Genomic DNA, 19931 nt, shown 5'->3' on the forward strand with positions numbered 1-19931 from the left:
TTTTTAATGTTTACCTAAAATCAGCCCATTTCTCAGTCTGTTGATGCACAATAAACTTCTGTGGATTAGCTTGGTAGATCAAGCTGTGGTTGTTTGTCCATCTATTTTGGTTTTGGTACCATGCACCCGGTCCTCTGCAGTTCCATGCCACCACAAAAAATTTCCAACAATTTCCACTCTTGTCGCAAATTGAGGTTGCAATCTTACAATCTGCCAGAAGGTGACGCTCCAACTCCTTCACACCGTTGGCGTGATCTCAGTCATCTCTCCCAACTTTGGGAGGTGTAGTTTTATAGCTCTGTATCGTTGCTGGTTCGGCCCACATACTGGGGCGGAATGGAAGTATGTCATTGTGGAAACCCCCGTATGTTGTGTCTTTCTCAGAACTGTTCCCATTTTCTGTTGTTTGATTTCCTTTTTTATTATTCCGTATATACACACTCTTCCCCTCTCTCCCCAGCATGAAAGACAACACATCTTGAGAGTAAGCATGACCTGAATTCTTGTGCAACCCTGGATATTTACCTGTCTCCTCTTTCTTTGTTTTCCTCTTTTCACACTGTTGGAATGATGATATAAACCTGCCTTTTCCTCATTCCATCACTTCTTGAGAATTGTTACCACCTAACCCCCCCTCAAAAAAGGTGCAATAAAACAATTTAGTGCATGAGAACAAACCTGAACACTTCTATTACTTTGAAATTACCAGTCGGACTGACAGTGACTTGTTGACTGTCCTGTAGCTGAGGTCGAACCATGTCTGATTCAACAGGTGGTAACAAGTGCACCGATTTACTCACCATACTAAACAAATCCACAATAGACGACTGAACAAGCCTGGAATGCTTTGGAGCAGCAGCAGAATGGAGCATGGTGTCATTTGTGGCATGTTGTCCCGCAGAGCTTCTGTGTCCAGATGAACACTGCAGTGGGAACATTTGCATCCAGACCCTCTCTTCACCCTCTTTCCACTGCTGTTTCAGTGTAGAAAAGCCAGAGTGGCCGTCAAATGATCTTCTCACGTCACCCATTCGTATACCAGAAAAACAGGCAACCACAAGGGGCGAGATTAATGACCCTGACCCTAACCCTAACCCTAACCCGACGGTTCAAAATGAAACGTGTAGAAGGTGACAAGATTCTGGTTGTGGGTTTGGATTAGTTAGAACCCTCTGAAGAGGGTCTGTATACACTGCTGCATTGAGGGAAGATACCTGTAGCCTGATATTTACACCTTCATTATAGAGTGGTAACCCATCAGGTAGATCGACCCATTCCTGGTCTTTAAGGTCAGCCAGATATAGATCGGTAACAGAAGGACTCGGGTGGATGGAGTGATTTTCATCCTTGTTCCTCAGCCTGGATCTGTTCAGAGTTGGTTTAGGTTTGCTTGTGCCTGTGCACGGAGCTCTGCCTGGCAATGATGACCACCCATGGCTCTGAAGTCACCCTGTTTATAACATCCAGCTGTCCTAATTGTGCGTTCTGAGCCTGTCAGAGACGTGCGCAGCAGCATGTCAGTTCTTCATTAAGCTTCAGTCAGAGGAGCAGCTTTATACATTACTGCTTCATGAGCACGAAGGCGCTGACTCAACCTGCCTCCAGAGGTTTAGAGACGAGTGGAACACCAACACGTGGGCAGGCTTCAGAGGTTTTTCAGAGGCCCTTCTGCTCCTGGATCAATACACACACCTCATCTGATCAAGACCTGAGATAAACGGATCAAACAGACCCCACCCCCGTTTCCTGTACCAGCCTCTTCCATCCCCTACTGTTTGTTGGTGGAGTCAATTATTAACTAAATCTATAAAAAAACAGCCACTCCTACCATTTATACGCTCACCTGGACTCTAGTGCCCCATTTATGGAAATACACAATCACTTTTTCTGTCCCCTTGAAGGTCTGACATGTCCTCCACTTGTTGACAGGAACTGCCTGACGTGCTGAAGGATGTCTCCCAGCTGTGTGGGAATGATCAGCACCGATGCAGCCGGTTGTTTTTTCTGGCCCACCAGCTTTAGAAGTCTTTTTATTGCTGCCCCCATAGCTCCCGAACTATTTCAGCCCAGAATAGAGGGTGCGCCTAAACACCAGCAGTGTGTTGAACGGCTGCTAAAAAAAGAGTTGTCCGCAATTAAATGACAGCACCTCTGACAGAGAGGAAAGAGCGACTAGGCTCTAGCATCTGCCACGTCCATGATTGAAATGGGTTTAGTTGTTTCTCCTCTGGGTTCTGGTTGTGAAAACACTCTGGTCTGCAACATCCGTTCATCAGCTTCAGTATTACGCACACCAAATCTGGTCAGTTATGATCTGTTGTTCCGGCCTCCAGTTGCCATGGTGACTCATCGTACAGACCCTCCAGGCCTGTGGTTTTCAGGCACTGGAGTTGTAGAAACAACTGACAAACCAGGAAGTGGCGGTGAGATGCAATTTGTGACTGTGCTCTGTTTCCTGCCCAGCTGAAACAGACAGGGAGGATTTAGAGTGTGATACAGCTTCTGAACCTGCTGCAGACGCCGTCCAGACTGTTGAGGCCACCTGATGAGGTAGCTGGAGGTTGTGGTCACGTCTGTTATCTGGACCTCAATCACCTGGCCGGACAGAAAGGGCACACCTCATCTTTTGTCCACTTTTCCTGCTGGAGCCATGTCTCCAGACCAGCCTCTGCTCAAAGCAAATTTGCGGCATACTTTGTGGGTCATAAACTGAGTCAATATAATTACTCAACACACACAAACCATTCTCAAACACACACACTAGGAGGAGTAAGCTAAGCTGAGGGGGACGACACAGCTAATAGAGGACTGTTGGCTCGGGGTTACTATAGGGCAACGACCGTAACTCCTCTGCCTGTGTGTCAGAGAGAGAGAGAGAGAGAGAGAGAGAGCCAGAGCGAGACGAGAATCATGTGGCTGGAGTATGCCAAAACAAAGGGTGGATACCACAACTTCCCAATCTCTGGATTCACAGCTTTAACTGCTCTTCCCAGACCAACGGACCAGATCTCCGGCATTTAAACAGGCTCTGGGGCACCATTTTTGGCCAGGAGAGCCCCACGCTGTTGCCAGAACCGTCTGGCAGAGTGAAAGATGGAACTATGCGAGGATTGTCCCTTGTTGGATTGGGAGACTGTGCTGGAGCTGGATGAGGCACTGGCGGGGTGGTTCCTGCAGGGTCCAGCTCGAGGAGAGTGGGGCTGGGAGTGGGGCTGGGCAGCCTCAGACCTCCAGGACCAACAGTGTGACTCCGAAAGGATCCCTGCTGTAAGCTAAGCTCTATACCAAAGATAAGAACCTCTGGGAATTGAGGGAGCTTTCTCTGCATTTCTTTTCTTTCTTTGGCTTTAGAAAGAAATATTTGAGTTGTTTAATGGGAAGAGAAATTTAAGGAAGAATTCTGTGGAAGTTTCCCTCTGCTAATGGAAACCAGTCTGCAGCCCTTTTACATTCCACAGCCGAAGGCTCTGTGGTTTGGAGTGCTAATGAGGCGCTTTCAGTGATGTCACACAGATGTGTGAATCTATGTTTCTGTTTCTTTGTTCACAAGAAGAGCTCACGGAGCCAGCAGGCTGTTCTTTTCCCACCAACCCTGATCCCAAAGACTTCATTATTCTTTTGTCTTTGTTATTTTACTGGCACTTCACATTTCCCGGAGGTTTTTCCTGTTGAAGGAAAAAGCACCTGGAACAGACAGTGAGAGCTCTCACACTTTGATCTGTTGGTGCACAACCCCCAAATGTTCCTGATTTCTTAACTTTTCTCATTCTTTCTCACCTTATCACCTTACCTTTATCACAAAATAGGCTTAATTTGCAAACTGAATAATACAACTGTGCACATAAGTGCAGTAGCATATAAAGAATCATATTTAACCCACAAGGTTTGAGGAATTCTTCCTGGTGCTTTGTCAATGACCTCTGGGGTCCATCGCCTCACATACCGTAGCTCTGCTTGCTCTTCAGTTAACATCCATCCCCAGTTCCTGTTGAAATCAGCCACAAAATGAAATGAAGTCACATCCGCTCTGTGGCTGGTTTTAACAAGGTTAACTCACATTTTCATGGTAACAAATAACCAAGACAGGGGCGGCTCTGACAGACCGAGACACAGAGCATGAGGGGTGTTTTGATGTGTGCATGTACATGCACATGCTTGTGTGCGCGCGCGCGTGTGTGTGTGTGTGTGCACGTGTTTCTGACTGTGTCTGTCCCTGCAGGTGCTGAGCCCAACATACAAGCAACGCAATGAGGACTTTAGAAAACTCTTCAAGCAGCTCCCCGACACAGAGAGGCTCATTGTTGGTGAGTGGGAGCTGTCGGGCTTCAGACCTTCATTTGTGCAGTGTTCTTCTTTTACATCACATTTCATGGAGATATCAAATGAAATGTGATGTATGGTATTAAAATATACTTTTAAAGTACATTCCCAGTGACGTCAAGGGTGCTGAGCGATGGCTCTGCCATTCTCTGTCACTCCAGACTACTCCTGCGCTCTTCAGCGGGACATCCTCCTGCAGGGGCGACTCTACCTCTCTGAGAACTGGATCTGCTTTTACAGCAACATCTTCCGCTGGGAAACACTGGTAAGCTGCTTCAGCGCAGCTGCTAGGTTGAATCAGCAGGAGTTTATCTAAATATGTAACTCTGAACCCGCAGCTGACGGTGCGGCTCAAGGATATCTGCTCAATGACAAAGGAGAAGACCGCCCGACTCATCCCCAACGCCATCCAGGTCTCCACCGACACCGAGAAGGTAACGTGTGATGATCCAGTGGTTGACAATAAAATGTCGTTATTAAAGTATGTTTTTGTGAAGAAAAGTAATCCAAGACTTCCTGAGTGATCCTCACAAGTATCCTTTACAAATACAAACATTCACAGGTCCTTACATTTAATATAGGTTCAGAAACAGCTTCTTCCCCACTGCTGTCTCCCTGCCGACCCCTCTCACTTTACCTCCCTTCAGGCACAATAACCCCGTCTGGACTGACTGACTGTACATTCACGCTATTTGCACTGATTACATCTGTTACAACAATTGCACTATTTACATCTGTTATTTGCACTACCCACATCCGGTTATTTGCACTGCTTTCCATACTTTGCACATTTTTACGACACTTTATCATTATTGTATAGTCAAAACATACACATAGTTAAAAACTGCATAAATAATCTCTATTGACCCTGTAGGAAATTCAGCACCATAGTTACAGCCTGTATATATATTTATCTTTGTTGCAATGACTTTTATATACCCTTTACATATCTGTGAACTCTGTAAATATAAACATATAGATTGATATCATAAACATATATCATTGTGTGTATATATTGTATATACCCATCACAGTTTTATTTGCTTCTGGTTAGATGCTAACTGCATTTCGTTGCCTTGTACTTGTGACATGTGTAATGACAATAAAGTTGAATCTAATCTAATCTAATATATACAGTAAGAGCACAACACACACATTCTGTGTGTCTTCATGCCAGTTTCATGTGTCTCTTCAGATGAGCTCAGAGGGCATTTTGTAGATTAAAGAATTTATTTAAGAAACAGAGCAGAAGGTTACTAACCACAGTGTTTATCTCAGCACTTCTTCACCTCGTTCGGGGCCAGGGACAGGACCTACATGATGATGTTCAGGCTGTGGCAGAACGCCCTTTTGGACAAGGTGAGCAAATCTATTAATTTACCTTTAGACAAGTGTTCCAAATGTTTTCACTGTCGTTTTAATGCTCTTTTACGATTCACCAACAGCCGCTGTGCCCCAAGGAGCTGTGGCACTTTGTTCATCAGTGCTACGGCAACGAGCTTGGCCTAACCAGTGACGATGAAGACTACGTCCCCCCCGATGATGACTTCAATACAATGGGGTGAGTCTGTTTATAAACTTTTTACTCGGGTTAGAATTATAAATATTTGTCAGCCCATGCTGACAAAAGTCCTTGTCTCTACCATTTATTCATTTACAAACCTAAAAGCGTACTTCCAGAACTGCGGACGGTTTTATTTGCGTGCAGAGCCTACAGTGTGTAAATGTGAAAGAGGCTCAACTTTATTGAAAATCCCTCCATTGGGTGATGAATTACAACCAGAGATGGAAGCTGATTCGGACCCAGAACTGCCAGAAGTCTAGATCCTACCCAGCTGTTCCCATGCTGCATTTCCAGCTGATTCGGATGTCAACAAAAGATCTGAAAATAGTTCCAGATTTTCCATAGTGGATGAATGACAGAGACACTTTCTGCTCTGTGGTCCCTTCAGGTTCAGCGAAGAGATTCCCAATGAAGAGAACGAGATCAACAATGACAACTTGTCCAAGAGCAGTGCCGAGGCCAAGCCTGAGGGCAGCCCCCCGCTGCTACATAAGAAGGTGATCCCAAACAGCACCCTTCCCATCCCTTCCAATCATGATGCCCCCATCCCAGTAAGTAACATATACATTCACTGTTCCATAGAATCAACAGCTCCAAATTTGTTTGCCATCAATCAGGACAACATTTATTTCTTCCAGTTTGACCTCCCAACGGAAGAGTTTGCAGACTTTCTCCCCGATGGAGAGCTGCTGACCGTGCCCCTGGTGGTGGAAGAGAAGAGCAGCGACAACAGCGGGCCCGGCGGCCCCGTGCCCTCACCCTCGCTGGACTTCAATGACAATGAAGACATCCCCACAGAACTTAGTGACTCGTCTGAAACGCACGATGAAGGTGTGGCATCGCAATGAAATTGCAAAGAGTAATGACAGAGTGAAACACTGAGGTGAAGATAGACACACTCTCTCTCTTTCTCTCAGGTGAAGCGGCCTTCCATGAAGATCTGAATGGGAGGCTGCACATCAATGAAGTCTTCAAGTTCAGTGTGGATAAGCTGTATGACATCCTATTCACACAGTCACAATTCATGAGTGACTTCAACGTACAAAGACGCATTTCAGGTTAGTTAACCTCTGACCCCTGTGCGGTAAAGGCCTGAGCCTCCTCTGGCGTCACTCTCTCGCTTTGTTATGTTTCTCAGATGTCGTTTACCAACCGTGGAAAAAAGAAGATGCAGGGGACCAGACAAGGGAGATTATGTACACCATTTCACTGACCAACCCGCTGGCCCCCAAAACATCTACCGCCAGTGAGATACAGGTACGCTAAACGTTACCGCAATCCTCCCACAGTAACGTTTTAAATGGCAAATAAGTCAACCACTTGTTTCATTCAGACTTTGTACAAAGTCAGTCAAGAAAGTGAGTGCTACATCATCGATGCTGAGGTCATCACGCATGATGTGCCCTACCATGACTACTTCTACGCTCTCAACCATTACATTCTCACCAGGGTGGCCAAAAACAAGTGTCGGTTACGGTGAGTAGAGCCGTATGGGGTAAAACTGTTGCCTTGCTCTATTCTCTGGGGAAAAAACAGGTTCCATCATAAGATCTAGCGGTGCAGGTTTCTTCAAAACAGTGAGGTTCTAGCTGCCAGTGATCTAAACTGATGTTTGGTTCACGATCCACTGCAAGCAGGGGGTCAACGACCCATCAAACACCAGGAAACATCCCCTGGCAAACTACTTTGATGACTCATAAGCATGTGAACTAGTACAATAAATTACAGTGGTTTTGTCATTAAAATGCCACTTAGGGGCGGAATAGTTTCGAGAGAATTGTCTTTAGCCAGAAAAGTGACTCACACAAGAATGCTACATTCAAGAGTTAGCTTAGCCTAACAAAGATGCTAATGATCCAACAGCTGCTGGGAGAAAGAGTCGTCTTTCTGGGTGCCTGAGACAAAGTGGCATTGGATTGGTGAAGTATCCAAAAAGCTAAACACAACCTGGTTTATCTCTTATATTATGGAAGTGTTGGTGATGCCACATACACGTCCACAGATCCTTTATTTTATCATTTTAGCTCAAAAACTTAGACCAGATTTTGTATGTACTGTATATCAGAAATAATTGCTACATTTTCAGAAGAAATTACACCAGGAGAAAAGTGCTGGATCTAATTATACTTTTATATTTTATTTATATTTCTCCGTTCAGGGTGTCTACTGAGCTGCGCTACAGGAAGCAGCCGTGGGGGCTGGTTAAAGGATTCATAGAGAGAAACTTCTGGAGCGGGATCGAAGACAATTTCCGACATCTTGGTCAGTCATGTCTAACAGCTCAATGGTTGCCCGTCTGTGTTTTCCTCCACCTCAGCCATCTACAACCTCTCATTTCCCCTCAGAGATGTCGTTGACCAAACTAGAGGAGATTCTGACCGAGTCCCGTCAGCTGTCCCCAAAGGCCAAAGGAGTGAAGAACTCCACAGTGAGGAGGAAGAAGAGGCCACTCCCCCACATCCGCAGCCAGCACCTGGACGAAGCTCTGAGTCCTGTTACCACGCCGACTGATGAGGAAGTGATCCAGAGGATCAAGCAAGTGGCAGGTTCCACGCAAACCAGACACCAGAGTCCAGAGCACCATCACCTGCCAGGAGGCTTCGCCTTCTACAGCGTCTCCAAACTGCTGCTCATCATCAGCTTTGTGTATGCAGCTGAACAACACACACACACACACACACACACACACACACACACATGCAAACCAAGATACTCTTTCACTTTTGACGGAGGTTGTTAATGTCTCAGACCTGTTTGTTGTCAGTGGGGCTTGATCTCACTCATGTTTCCAGCTGCTTTGGGACGTTTTGCCTCACATAGGATGGAATCGAATGTTTCATTTTTACTAAATGTTTCTTTTTGGCATCCTGGTTGTAACGTCTTTCTCCTCTCCTTTCACTGCCATCCATAGGATCTGTTTAAGGTACAGATCACAGTTAGATGTGCTGTTTACCAACAGCAGCCTTATTAGCATAGTGTCAGAGCAAAAATGAGCAGGAAAGTGGATGAATTGAAACAAGGAGAATGACTAATTTCTTGATTGTTCCCCAGCCTGGTTCTGCTGGTGTTCCTCAACATGATGCTCTTCTACAAACTGTGGATGCTGGAGTACTCTGCACAATCCCTAACGACCTGGCAAGGTCTGCGGCTGCATGAAAGGTAGACAGACAAATGCAAGGAAAAATGAGACTGTTCCCAAAGCTCCAGATCAGTGGGGCTCATCACCCATACGCTCACTGGTGTCATGCGTGTTTGGCTGTGCTTGCCAGTAAACTGCCTCAAACTCAGATGGAGTGGGCCCAGCTGTTGGAGGCGCAGCAGCGTTACCACGACGCCGAGCTGCAGAAGTGGAGGGAGATTATCAAGTCATCAGTAGTGCTGCTAGATCAGGTAAAAAGATCCAACTTTAAAGAATCTGAACCCTTTCTCTTCATGTAGCATCCAGCCTACAATGAACAGCGAACGCTGCTCCACTTACTGGCTTAAAAATGTGAAAACACAGACACGATGTGACTTCTGGTGAAGTCTGACCTCTTATTAATGCCTGTTTCCTCCTCAGATGAAAGACTCTTTGTTGAACCTCCAGCGAGGGATCGGATCGAGGGAATACAGCACTGAGTCTGAGGAAAAGAGTCGCTACCACTGATACACCAGCAGAAGGCCGAGGGCGTGCTGTGCAATATGGGAGCTGTAGTGTTTGAGAAGCAGCATGCAGGCAGCTGGGAGACATGCAGGGGAGGCAGGACCTTCAGCAGGACGGTCCAGGAGGGACAGAGAGACAGTCGCCTCCAGCGGGACCACAGGAAGTGACTCTACCACAGGCATTCACTGGGGCATTGGTGGATGGCGTGAGGCATGCTCCTTCTTTTTTACCTGAAGAACAACCGTTTTCTTCCTCTCTTTCATTTCCTCGTGTATCCTACTGTCCAGAAGTAGCAGCAGAGAGGAAGACAGAAAAGTAGTGCATGCATTTAGAGCTATAGCTCCCCCTCAGTCAGTGTTGATGTGGTACAGTTGCTGTTCGTGTCTCAAACTAAAAGAAGGAGCCGATGACCGTCTACGCTCTCTAGACTGTTCCAAACATTTTCTCCCATAGAGGTCCTCGCTGCAGTGTCCCTTTGTTGAACCTCCGTGTAATCAGTGTCCCACCAGCAGATGAGAAGTGTTGTACTGTAGGTGGGAGCCAGTATGGTCCCAGTCAGGGCTGGTTCCCTGGCTGACCGTGCTCACTTATTTATGAAGTGAAAAGTTTGACCTCAGACTTTCAGGTCTTTTGCCCATCACCGGTTTGCCCTTGCACAGTGTTTGATCAATTTCTCTTCGTTATAAAAATAGAATGTATTAGATGGGAATTTGAAATTCTTTATAAAGGGATGCCGCAGCCAGACTCATAGGAAGACCTGTGTTACTCCATGTTTTATTACTAAACTGTGACTAAATATCTTTAAAAGGTTTCAGATTAGAATTCTATAAATATGTTTGAAATATATTTAAAAAGAATTTGGTTATTTAAAATATATTTCAAAATAGAGAAACATGAGCTATATTTATTGTTGATTTATGTACATAAAGAAATGATCAGAGCTCTAGACCAGAATTTCTAGCAAGTGTTTTCTTCTAAAATGCATGCCAGATATGTCTGTGACATGTCCAGTGTGCAAGTATGATTGAATATGGGCGTGATTACACTGGCGTCAGCGTGTGTGTGCGTGGACATGAATGCAGGCATGCGTGCTGTTAAGTGTTAGCATTCCACAGTTTCTTATAATTTCTTTTCTGCCTCCTGCAGTCAGACTGCCTTTTACTGCTAATGCTGCCTTGCATTGGCCACCACCAGGGTACCGTTTACACTCCGAGAATCAGAGGACATATCCAGTGTTTGAGGTTCTGATCACACAACGCACGATACGTAGCTGAAACAGAATTGCCAAAACAGATTTGATCATCTTACCACTGTAGGAGCGACTAGAAACATTGAACCTTCCACCCTTACTGTCCACGACTGAGCAGAGTTTGAGAAATAAATTGTTTGTTTTCTCCTATGTTGGAATGAACATTCATATAATTCAAAAATGCCACTCTTTTATTTTCAACCCTTCATTCTTCTCTCCCTTGGATGCAATGAAAGCATGATGAACAAGTATACATAACCAGGTTGAACCAAATGAGAGCTTCATTAATTATCACCTTTGAATGAAGTATTTATCATGTACTGTATGTCATGTATTATAAATATTTATATATATGAATATATGAAAAATATATATCCACATCTGAAAGACTCCAGAGATGAGAGCACTTCCAAAAATGAAAAAAACCCTTCCTTGTGTTAAACAAAAAGAGAAAGTGAAGCACTTTATGGCCTTTTCAGGTGAAGAAGGAAAAGAAATGTTTGGTTTGGAGGTGAACACAGAGCTAAAATATTATCTGTACTGTGTTTTATTTCATTTGTGGACACAGTAGAAATACCTGGATGTCAATGCTGCTGCATAAATCACCCACCTGCATAAAAAAACCTCTTTTCTCAGTTCATTATGCATCAGTCAGTGTATCATCCTCCAGCCCAGTCGGAGACCTGCAGAGAACCAGATGGTAGTATGGGCTCAGGCCGGTCTGGGTGTCTGCTACACAAGAGTGCATTTAACCTTTGAAAAAGGGCACCGAGACAAACCTGAAGGTTTGGAAATGTTTTCTGTTTTAGAGAAACTGCTTTCGCAAAGGTGACCATTGCTGAAGACGTGTCATATACAGAACATAAAAAAAAGACTGAAATGCTTTCAAATTGTTGCTTTTTTAAAAGTGTTTAATGATTGCAAGATTGCTTTCAGATGCCTGAATTATGGCACAGTTTGCGTTTTTAAACCGATGAACCTGCTCTGAATACGGAAAATGCTTCGTTCAATTGAATTATGCCATTTTTGGTTTCCTAAGCGTTCCCTTCATGTGTGTCAAACCACCAAATTAGCTGTTTTTGCTTTGGTAATCCTCTCCTGTCTGCACTCACACATTATCTAACCACACAAATGATTGTATGTTTACAGCTGTGGAACCAAGGTGGCTCCTCTGTCGCCAATAACTCATGAGTTTCTGCACTCCATCGGCTGTAATAACTGGCGTTTGCCTCGCTGTCTGAGCTGGTAACACTTTAGCACCACCCACATGCTTACCCACTCACATCCTGTGTGAAAACAGGGTCTGCTGGGTCTGATCGCAGACTCTCTCTGTGTCCTGGTGTAGTTCTGATTCACCACAGTACTGCTGTATGTCTTTTGTTCTATTTGATTTTTTTAAGATGACATTTATTATGTTTATCTCAATAGGGAGACTTTTAGTGAAATTTATACATGAGATAAATAAACTGTTGTTATATGTTGTGTGTATCTGCAGTGTGCACACACACCGACAAAAGAATCCAACCTGCGCTGCGCGCGGGCTTTGATTTGCTGATGAATTTGCCTCATTGACTGACGATGAAAGTGGCTTTCTGGTTCCTGTGAAGTAGAGACTGAAAATATGAATAAAATATATACAAGATTCATGTGTGTTTCTATTATTAGGATTGAATGTTGCACTGTACCGTGTGTGAGAGGGAAAGAGCTGCTCCTTACTTCAGATTTACAGACAGTTACTGTCTAAACAACCAGCTGAGCAACGTCAGAGTGCTGTAACTTCATAACCCACAGATCAAAAGTTGGCTCAGGCTCCACCAGTTCTCTCTCAGAATGTTGTCCTGACCAGTCAAATGGCTCCAGCAACTTCTCCAGCTCATCTTTGCTGAATACCTTCTCCTGGTGCTTTTGTGTGCCCATGAGACTCCAGCAATGTTGGTCAATGAACGTTCTCAGTCATCCAGGTCCAATAGAATTCTTGGAGTGAGAAAATTCAACTGGGCTTCTTCAGTCTTTCTGGAGCCTCTTGGATAAAAGTTTATTTTTTTAAGCCAAGAATTCCAAAAAGGCTTGTTTCACAGTGTGTTCACTCATGACTAAAAGTTCTGCTGCAGCTAAACTTCCTGAGTCATTTCAACTTTCCAGGGCAGCGTTAAATCAGAATACACCCTAACTTAACATGTTCAAGTTAACATGTTCTTAAGTTTTTAGATTGTGGTTTTTGCCCAGCCTGAATGCTGAAAAAGCCATATTGTTAGATCAGAACTGGCTCAGGTGAAATATAAACAGGAAGTTGGCTTGCCTGGTTCATGAGTGACTGTAGTAAAAACACAAATCATCCCGTTTAAAAAAAAAAACACCAAGCATGACTTTGTTACATCAATAAAGGGCATCTTTTTTCTTATAAATTAAATGAAATTTAAATTCAGTCAAATCTCATTAAATCACATGGCAGAACTATTTATTCATTACACACTATAACGGTTAAATGGTCCGGTGATAATAAAATCACACTTTCATTATTCCTCCAGAAATGACGGTCCCCGAAAGTAGTTCATTAATCCTGATCCGAGGGGGGAGCATGGGTGAGGTCGATGCATCGCTGTAATGAATCAAGGGGGGTTGGACGCGCTGCACCAGCCACCTCTTACGTCCAATGAAGGCTGGGATGGAGATTTCTGGGACACGACTCGCCTTCTGTGGCTTGCAGAAGGCGGAGCTTCTTGACCGCGTTTGACAGCTGCGAAGCCAAAGATGCGCATAGATGGGCCGTGAGACCACGCTGCTCCACAGGGACGACACCGCCGCTGGCCGAGGGATGCAGCGCAGCTCCGTGTAGCCTAAGGACGCCAGACAGGGGCAATTTTCCGATTTTGGGCGAATAGTTGAAAACAATTGTTGTGTCAGACAACCTGGAGTTTTGGAACGGGTGCTGCGTGGGGCATGCACCGTGCGTTTTCCTTCCCAGTGACTGTGGAGCGCAGTCGGACCAAGCAGCATTTGGAGGCGAGCCTGGTCGGACTGTGTGAGCTGGAGCTCCGCAAGCAGAGGCAGGAGTGTCTGGTCCTGGGGGCGTTGGCTCTGGGGGACCCTCCGGTCCAGCACAATCCTGGAGGGGAAGCGGCATGTTTCAGAAGCTGGGGGCAGGAGAACCTGACGTTGAGGCGAAAGCTGGTAAGAAGTTGCATGTTTAAATGCAACCTCCTTCCAGCATGTCTGAGTATGTGAAACCCCGTTAAACTCATCACACGTGACTTTTGGTGGCCAAACCAGAGTGTCTGACGCGCCTGAACAGTGTTTTTTTTTTTCTGCGCCTCTTTTGGCTGCAAAAGTTACTGAACTTGATTAAGAGAGCCTCCGTTGGGCACGACGAGCTGTATTAATGTGCGGGCTCAGATTTGTGCCTGCGGGGCTCCAGAACAGGGGGGTGGAGCAGGCGCCGACAGGGACACAGGCCGACTATTTAATGGCCTATTGTTCCCTGCTCATGCACTTTTGTAGATTCTACCGTTCAACAAGCTCTCATTTGTGCGCTTTTGAGAGAATAGCGGATTTATTGTCTCCACCCACCCAGAGCGTCAGTTAAAGCTGCTGCATATATTTTGAATTTGATATTTTTGAATTTGCCTGTGTTGCATCGAGTCGCAGCAAAGTTGCTGTTAAAATGTTGATGGTTGAACTGGATGAGCGTCGTATTTTTAGTAAATCTGCGATAAAAATGGAAGTGAAAGCAGAGATAAAGTGGGATGGATGAGTGAGCATGAAACAGGCATGTTTTTATCCTTCATTATTATAATTTTTCCTGTGTAGCACTGAATTTTCATGTTTTTGTCTGTTTGGTTACTGTTTAACTGCGTCATCCGTCTCAACGCTGCTACAATGGGAAGCCATTATTAAAAGAGGGTGAAAACGACATTAAATCAGCCTCCTCTTTACACCTCCCTCACCTTCCCCCCTCCCTCCCCCATCTCCTCCGTTGGGAGCTTTAACAATAGGCGCATATGGAGCGGAATACTAATGATGCCGGTCGAGGCCCCGACGAGGTGACCGGGCTGCAACTGACTGCCTGAGTGAGAGTTTAACACATTCTGATACGAAATAAGCGACTTCCGTGATGAGGATGACAATCCAGGAGTCAGAACTTCCCAGTGGGACAGCCTCACTGAACTGTGGCGCAGCTGTCAGCGCGCTCCGCTGCTGCAGCAGCAGTCCTGCAACACCAGTCTCCCCCCTCAGGGCTTCGCTTTTCCTTGCTTTCATTTTCCACCACATGCGGATCGATATTTATAAATTGATAAAATTATCCGAGATTATGCGCGATTACAGAGGTTGATTGCTTGAGGAAGCGTGTTTCCCAACAGCTCTGGATGAACTCTGAGGACTGGGACTTCCAGCTGCGCTCCTGTCACATGCCAGCTTCCCTGTAGGTGCATGTAGGTGCAAATCCCCCAGTGTTGACGGTGGGGCTCTGCCTTGGACGTGATTGTGGCTCCAGACATACTGAGGGACCATTCCTACTGGACAGTGTGTTCCACAAGGTGTAGACAGTTGTGGAATGGCTGAGAGCAGCTGACACCCTCCCACCCCCACCCCACACATGGTGAATGAATGAATGAATGAACACTTGAGTGTGTGTGTGTGTGTGTGTGTGTGTGTGTGTGTGTGTGTGTGACAGAGAGAGAGCAATTCTAGCTGCAATGCTCTGCAGACTGGGAATCTTCAGCTGTTGTGGGTTCACACACCGCAGCGTTGACTTTGACAACCATGCAGTCCCGTTGTGTTGTACACCCCAGTGTTACAGCAAACCGAGGTGACGCTGGCTGCTCTGTGTCCTCGGCCTTCCCCATCCCCCATCAGCCTTGGTAAGAAGGAAGCAGTCAAACAGTAATGACACAGTGGTGAGTGTCAGAGAACCAGTATGGGACCATTAATAATAGAGTGCAATCAAAGAGCAGCAGCCAAATGGTCCCTCTCTGCTATGAAACAGTTCCATTAAATGCTGCGCTCTGTCTGGGTGCTCCGTCAGTCTTGTTTATTAATATCCACGGTGAATAATCATGCAATGTGCCAGTGATGAATCGATCCCCAGTATTGTTCACTCCTTCTTTGACCCACAGTCATAACACAAAGCTCCCGCTCTTGTTTCTGCCACACTGGCGACACCACCGCTTTGTTTGTGCCCGCACAAAACGCACCCTTGTTGAGACAAAAGGCTCCACAGTGCTTGGGGTGAAGAGGTGGTGTGGGAAGCCTGGCTCGGCCTGACTCGGACAGTCCTCACTAGCATGCTTAACCACGTTTAGCTGGCAGGACAGGGGCAGAACTCCAACACTGATCGGGCCGAGAAGACAACAGAAGTCTTTATCAGCTCGATGGCATGTTGGTGCGGAACAGGGATGATTTCTGGAGATCGAACAGGACGATAAATATGAAACTGGTGTTGGAGGAAATCAGGGAACTCCATTTATTGTTGTTCCGTCTGGACAAAGAGGAATTTTGCTTATTCCCAGGATCCCTGAACACTGGTGGTCCATCACATCCAGTGTGTCAAATGAAATGTCACCGCGACACAAAACTCACGTCAGCGCGCGTTGACGCATGTGTCAGGTGGCGCTGACACGAGAGCAGAGCAAACTGGTCAAACTGGTGTGTGATTTTCGGCAGGTGATTGTGTGTCCCATCAAGTCTAACTGCAGTTTGCCCCTTTGGTGTGAGTGAGGTCATTGTGGTCGGTGCACAGAAAAGCAGAAAGACGAGCATTAATGTCCACACTGTGTTTGGTTGGTGTGTGTGGACACATGCATGGAAGAACCTTCACAAACCAATGAATACTTCATGTGCCCCTCACCAGCTTATGTAAGACAGTGATCAACATGGATGCCCTACTGTGGCCCACTGTGCGTGTCTATGCTGCATTTTAGCTACCGGTACAAAAGATGTGTTTTTACCGCTTGATGTCACTTTTAACCAATTTATCTATTCAATCCAAATGGACTTTTTCTTTCTTACGTGACTGATGAGCTGAAATTTTGGCTGCTTTTCTAGAAGGGAGGATGAAAATGCCAAATAAAAGGTAAAATATAGGGGGGAAATGAATAGTTTTAGGGAGTTGAGGCAAATGCAGAGCATCCAAAAATATTGTCATGTGTTCATCCTGAAGAGAGCAGATGTGTAAGGAAATAGGCAGTAAAATGTCTCCAGCTGTGTTTGTGTCAGGAGCAGCAGTTCAGGGCGATAGTCCAGCTACACATGTGTGCGTGTTTGGGTTTCAGAGTGCACTTAAGGGTTCTCCATGGGGCCTGATGCAAGCGCTGGAGCAGCAGGTGGAGGAGCTGAGGATGGACGAAGCTGAGGGCTGTGATGGTGCTCCAGGAGAAACAGGTGAGGAGAGGCCCTGCTGCTTCCAGACTGGGTTTCACGTGTTTTTGTCATAAGCAGATCCGATGTTTGTCCTTCATCTGCAGGTTTACGCCCAGAAGTTCATCTGTGCTTCTTTCTGATGTTGTACTTCCAGGTTTTTGTGAGTTGAATGAGGCCAAATCACCTAAAAGAAGAGTTCATGCTGCTGAGCCCACGGAGACAGGTTCCTGCTGGCCAAACAACAGACCAAAATCTGTCGGTAAGTAGCAAACGAGTCTTTGTATTGAGGTCCACGTAGATTTGTAGTTGTAGCTTCACCTATAATGCTGCATTGTCTTTTCTTACAAGGTGACCCCCTCGATGGAGAAAGGCAGATACCAGGTGTATTACCCCGATCTTTTTCAGTCCCTTACCCTCCTATGGATAATACAACAATGGATTCCTGGCAGTGGGACCAAGTCTGGCAGCAGGAGCCTGTCGAGGATCTCACCACTGAGGAGCACTACCAGCAGGCCATGAGGGTGGAGGGTTATATCGTCGGTCTTATCCAGCATTATGCGCTTGCCTCACGACCTTGTCAGCCACGTACTACTCTGATCCCCGACAACCCTGGACACAACTCCATACACCGCCGAACCCCTTGTTTATTCACAGAGAATCTCCTCCTTGACCCTGTTCTCCTGTCCCAAGCTGACCTTTCAACAAACCCTACAAACCAGAAATGGGGTTGTGACCTGTTGGAGGAGGAGGCCTGTGGAGGAGAGGCCCCAACTTTGGAGGGCGACTCCTATTTGTCTCTACCCTACCCCCAATCCAGGTCACACTCCCTGACTGAGAGACTACCATCACCTCTGCCCTTCATAGACCCAAACAGTGCAATTCCCCCATCCCCCCAAAACTGCATTCATCCACAACTCCAATCTATTAATCACAAACCCAGTTTAGCAAGTTCTTGTTTTATCCCTGGACAAGCTTGCCATGCCCTTGTGCACTCTTCCAGACCCTGCAATCCGGTACGTTCCAAATCCATACAGAAGGCAACTCCTGATGACCACCCAAACTCAAAATCCAAAAGTACGAAGAAGTACCACAATGAGCGACAGAGAGCCAAGAAATCCAGTAGCAAAACCAGCCGATCCCAGTCAGAAAATAGTCTTCAGGGCCAGCAAGTGCTGCAGGAACGAAGGTACAGCACCACAGAGAGGCATCAGAACAACCAGGTTGCTGGCCCACAACATGCCAACAATATCCAGAGTGGAAACAGGCGTTGGTGCTCCAACTTGGAGCTCAGTCAGGATGAGGGGGAAACCCTCACAGCGCAGGTGCACAAACGACAGCAGCAAAAAGCTCGCAGTGGACATCCTGGACATCCTTCTACCCATCCCAAACCTCATCACTACAACCAGCATCACCACCAGCGGCACCGCCTGGATGTTCAGGAGAGAGCACCGCTCTGTCAGGAGGAAGACAGCTATGCTGCCACCATCCCCGCGGAGTCCGAGTCCAGCATGAGTGAGGTTTATTCCCCAGCCTCCAGCTCACTGTCCAGCGACTCAGATGAGAGCGGGGGACTGGTGTGGCCCCAACAATTACCACCACGCTTCGCCTCTACCTCCTCCTCATCTTCTCCTTCACCTCAGACCACTGCTAACGCCACAGCTCAACCAAAAGCCTTTGTCAAGATCAAAGCCTCTCATGCGCTCAAGAGGAAGATCCTCCGATTCCGCTCAGGGTCCCTCAAAGTCATGACAACTGTTTGAGGAACCCTCAAACTTGTAGTCTGACACTATTCTAAGACCCTGTGTCACAAATAACAGCTACTGATACAGGTTACATGCTAACTACATGGATTGCCTCAGCAAGATGTTACAGCACTTGAGGTGATTCAAATTTTGATCTTCCAGTCTGAACTTTTCTTGTAGCAGGTAACCATCAGACAACAGGACCTGTCTTGCTGTAATTCAGAAACTGCAAGTTTCGCATGATGGCTCTTGGCCTGATGTTTGGTATTTAATGAGCTGATATGACCCAATTAAATTCTACACCAAAGATATGAAATTTGTATGTTAAAGGCCTGGCAAAAACAACAAAATTACCGAAGGAAATTCTCGTAATTGGATCATAGCTGTGGATTGAAGTCTGGTGTCAAGAAACATATATTACAAGAGAATATGATAATATTCAGAAAACAAATCAAACAATTTGGATTTAATGTTGTTGAATGTTGTAATACTTAGTGGAAGCTACTTTTATCATATTTATTGATGTATTGAGCCAAAGTCCAATTAGCTTTGAGCATTAGCATGTGGCGCTGTGACCAGAATCAGCTGATGGACCTTACTGTGCCATTTTACTTTGACCTGTGCATGTGTGCGACTATTGAATGGTGCACTATACATTTTGGAGCAATGTTTTGCCTTGCACTTATTAATGATTTTTTTTTTTTTAAAAGCCTAATTTGTGCAGGACTTTATGTGACATTTTTATTAGGCCTGGTAACCACATGTGCATATTTACTGTAGGATGTAAAAGTGCCCCCCCCCCCGAAACTCAATAGAATAGAATGATGTAGCATTGTAAATTTGTATGTTTTGTATAGACCATCACGTGGCCTTGATTTGAATGAATGTAGTTTGAAATAAAGGCAAGTTTCATCACAATTTAAATTTCCAATTTCAAAAGAGAAAAGTTGATTTTTGTTGCAGGGCCAATAAGTATGAACATATTACTGACCTACAAGAACAGAGTTGCTGGTAATATGTATTCAGATATTCGGCAGCTTCAGATAAATATATTGA

At 45.6% G+C, this 19931-nt stretch overlaps 2 protein-coding genes across 28 annotated transcripts in view; both read left to right on the top strand.

The window, feature by feature from the left end:
- gramd1bb (GRAM domain containing 1Bb) overlaps positions 1 to 12422 on the top strand; it is a 59182-nt gene extending 46760 nt beyond the window's left edge. For 18 of the 26 annotated variants that reach the window (XM_057048568.1, XM_057048593.1, XM_057048595.1 and 15 more), the window contains 16 exons: positions 461 to 484; positions 4220 to 4304; positions 4482 to 4585; positions 4659 to 4754; positions 5599 to 5679; positions 5766 to 5881; positions 6273 to 6435; positions 6523 to 6715; positions 6802 to 6942; positions 7023 to 7141; positions 7218 to 7360; positions 8043 to 8146; positions 8230 to 8530; positions 8936 to 9043; positions 9154 to 9274; positions 9444 to 12422. In XM_057048568.1, coding sequence (XP_056904548.1) covers positions 461 to 484; positions 4220 to 4304; positions 4482 to 4585; positions 4659 to 4754; positions 5599 to 5679; positions 5766 to 5881; positions 6273 to 6435; positions 6523 to 6715; positions 6802 to 6942; positions 7023 to 7141; positions 7218 to 7360; positions 8043 to 8146; positions 8230 to 8530; positions 8936 to 9043; positions 9154 to 9274; positions 9444 to 9530 — 1986 coding nt within the window. In that variant the 3' untranslated portion in view covers positions 9531 to 12422. The remainder of the gene's footprint in view (positions 1 to 460; positions 485 to 4219; positions 4305 to 4481; positions 4586 to 4658; positions 4755 to 5598; positions 5680 to 5765; positions 5882 to 6272; positions 6436 to 6522; positions 6716 to 6801; positions 6943 to 7022; positions 7142 to 7217; positions 7361 to 8042; positions 8147 to 8229; positions 8531 to 8935; positions 9044 to 9153; positions 9275 to 9443) is intronic. The other 8 variants (XM_057048569.1, XM_057048574.1, XM_057048575.1 and 5 more) reach the window with 1 other exon arrangement.
- A 1047-nt stretch (positions 12423 to 13469) lies between these two features.
- LOC130534476 (dapper homolog 3-like) lies at positions 13470 to 19793 on the top strand. 2 transcript variants are annotated; one of them, XM_057048596.1, is made up of 4 exons: positions 13470 to 13947; positions 17046 to 17154; positions 17288 to 17392; positions 17482 to 19793. In XM_057048596.1, exons 1-4 carry the CDS (start codon positions 13717 to 13719, stop codon positions 18891 to 18893), a joined length of 1857 nt encoding a protein of 618 aa, XP_056904576.1. In that variant the 5' UTR covers positions 13470 to 13716; the 3' UTR covers positions 18894 to 19793. The 2 variants fall into 2 exon arrangements, with proteins under 2 accessions (XP_056904576.1, XP_056904577.1); XM_057048597.1 differs by lacking the exon at positions 13470 to 13947 and adding an exon at positions 15423 to 16846.
- Positions 19794 to 19931: the final 138 nt, after the last annotated feature.

This window comes from Takifugu flavidus, chromosome 12, assembly GCF_003711565.1.
Source record: "Takifugu flavidus isolate HTHZ2018 chromosome 12, ASM371156v2, whole genome shotgun sequence".
Classification (NCBI taxonomy): Eukaryota; Metazoa; Chordata; class Actinopteri; order Tetraodontiformes; family Tetraodontidae; genus Takifugu; species Takifugu flavidus.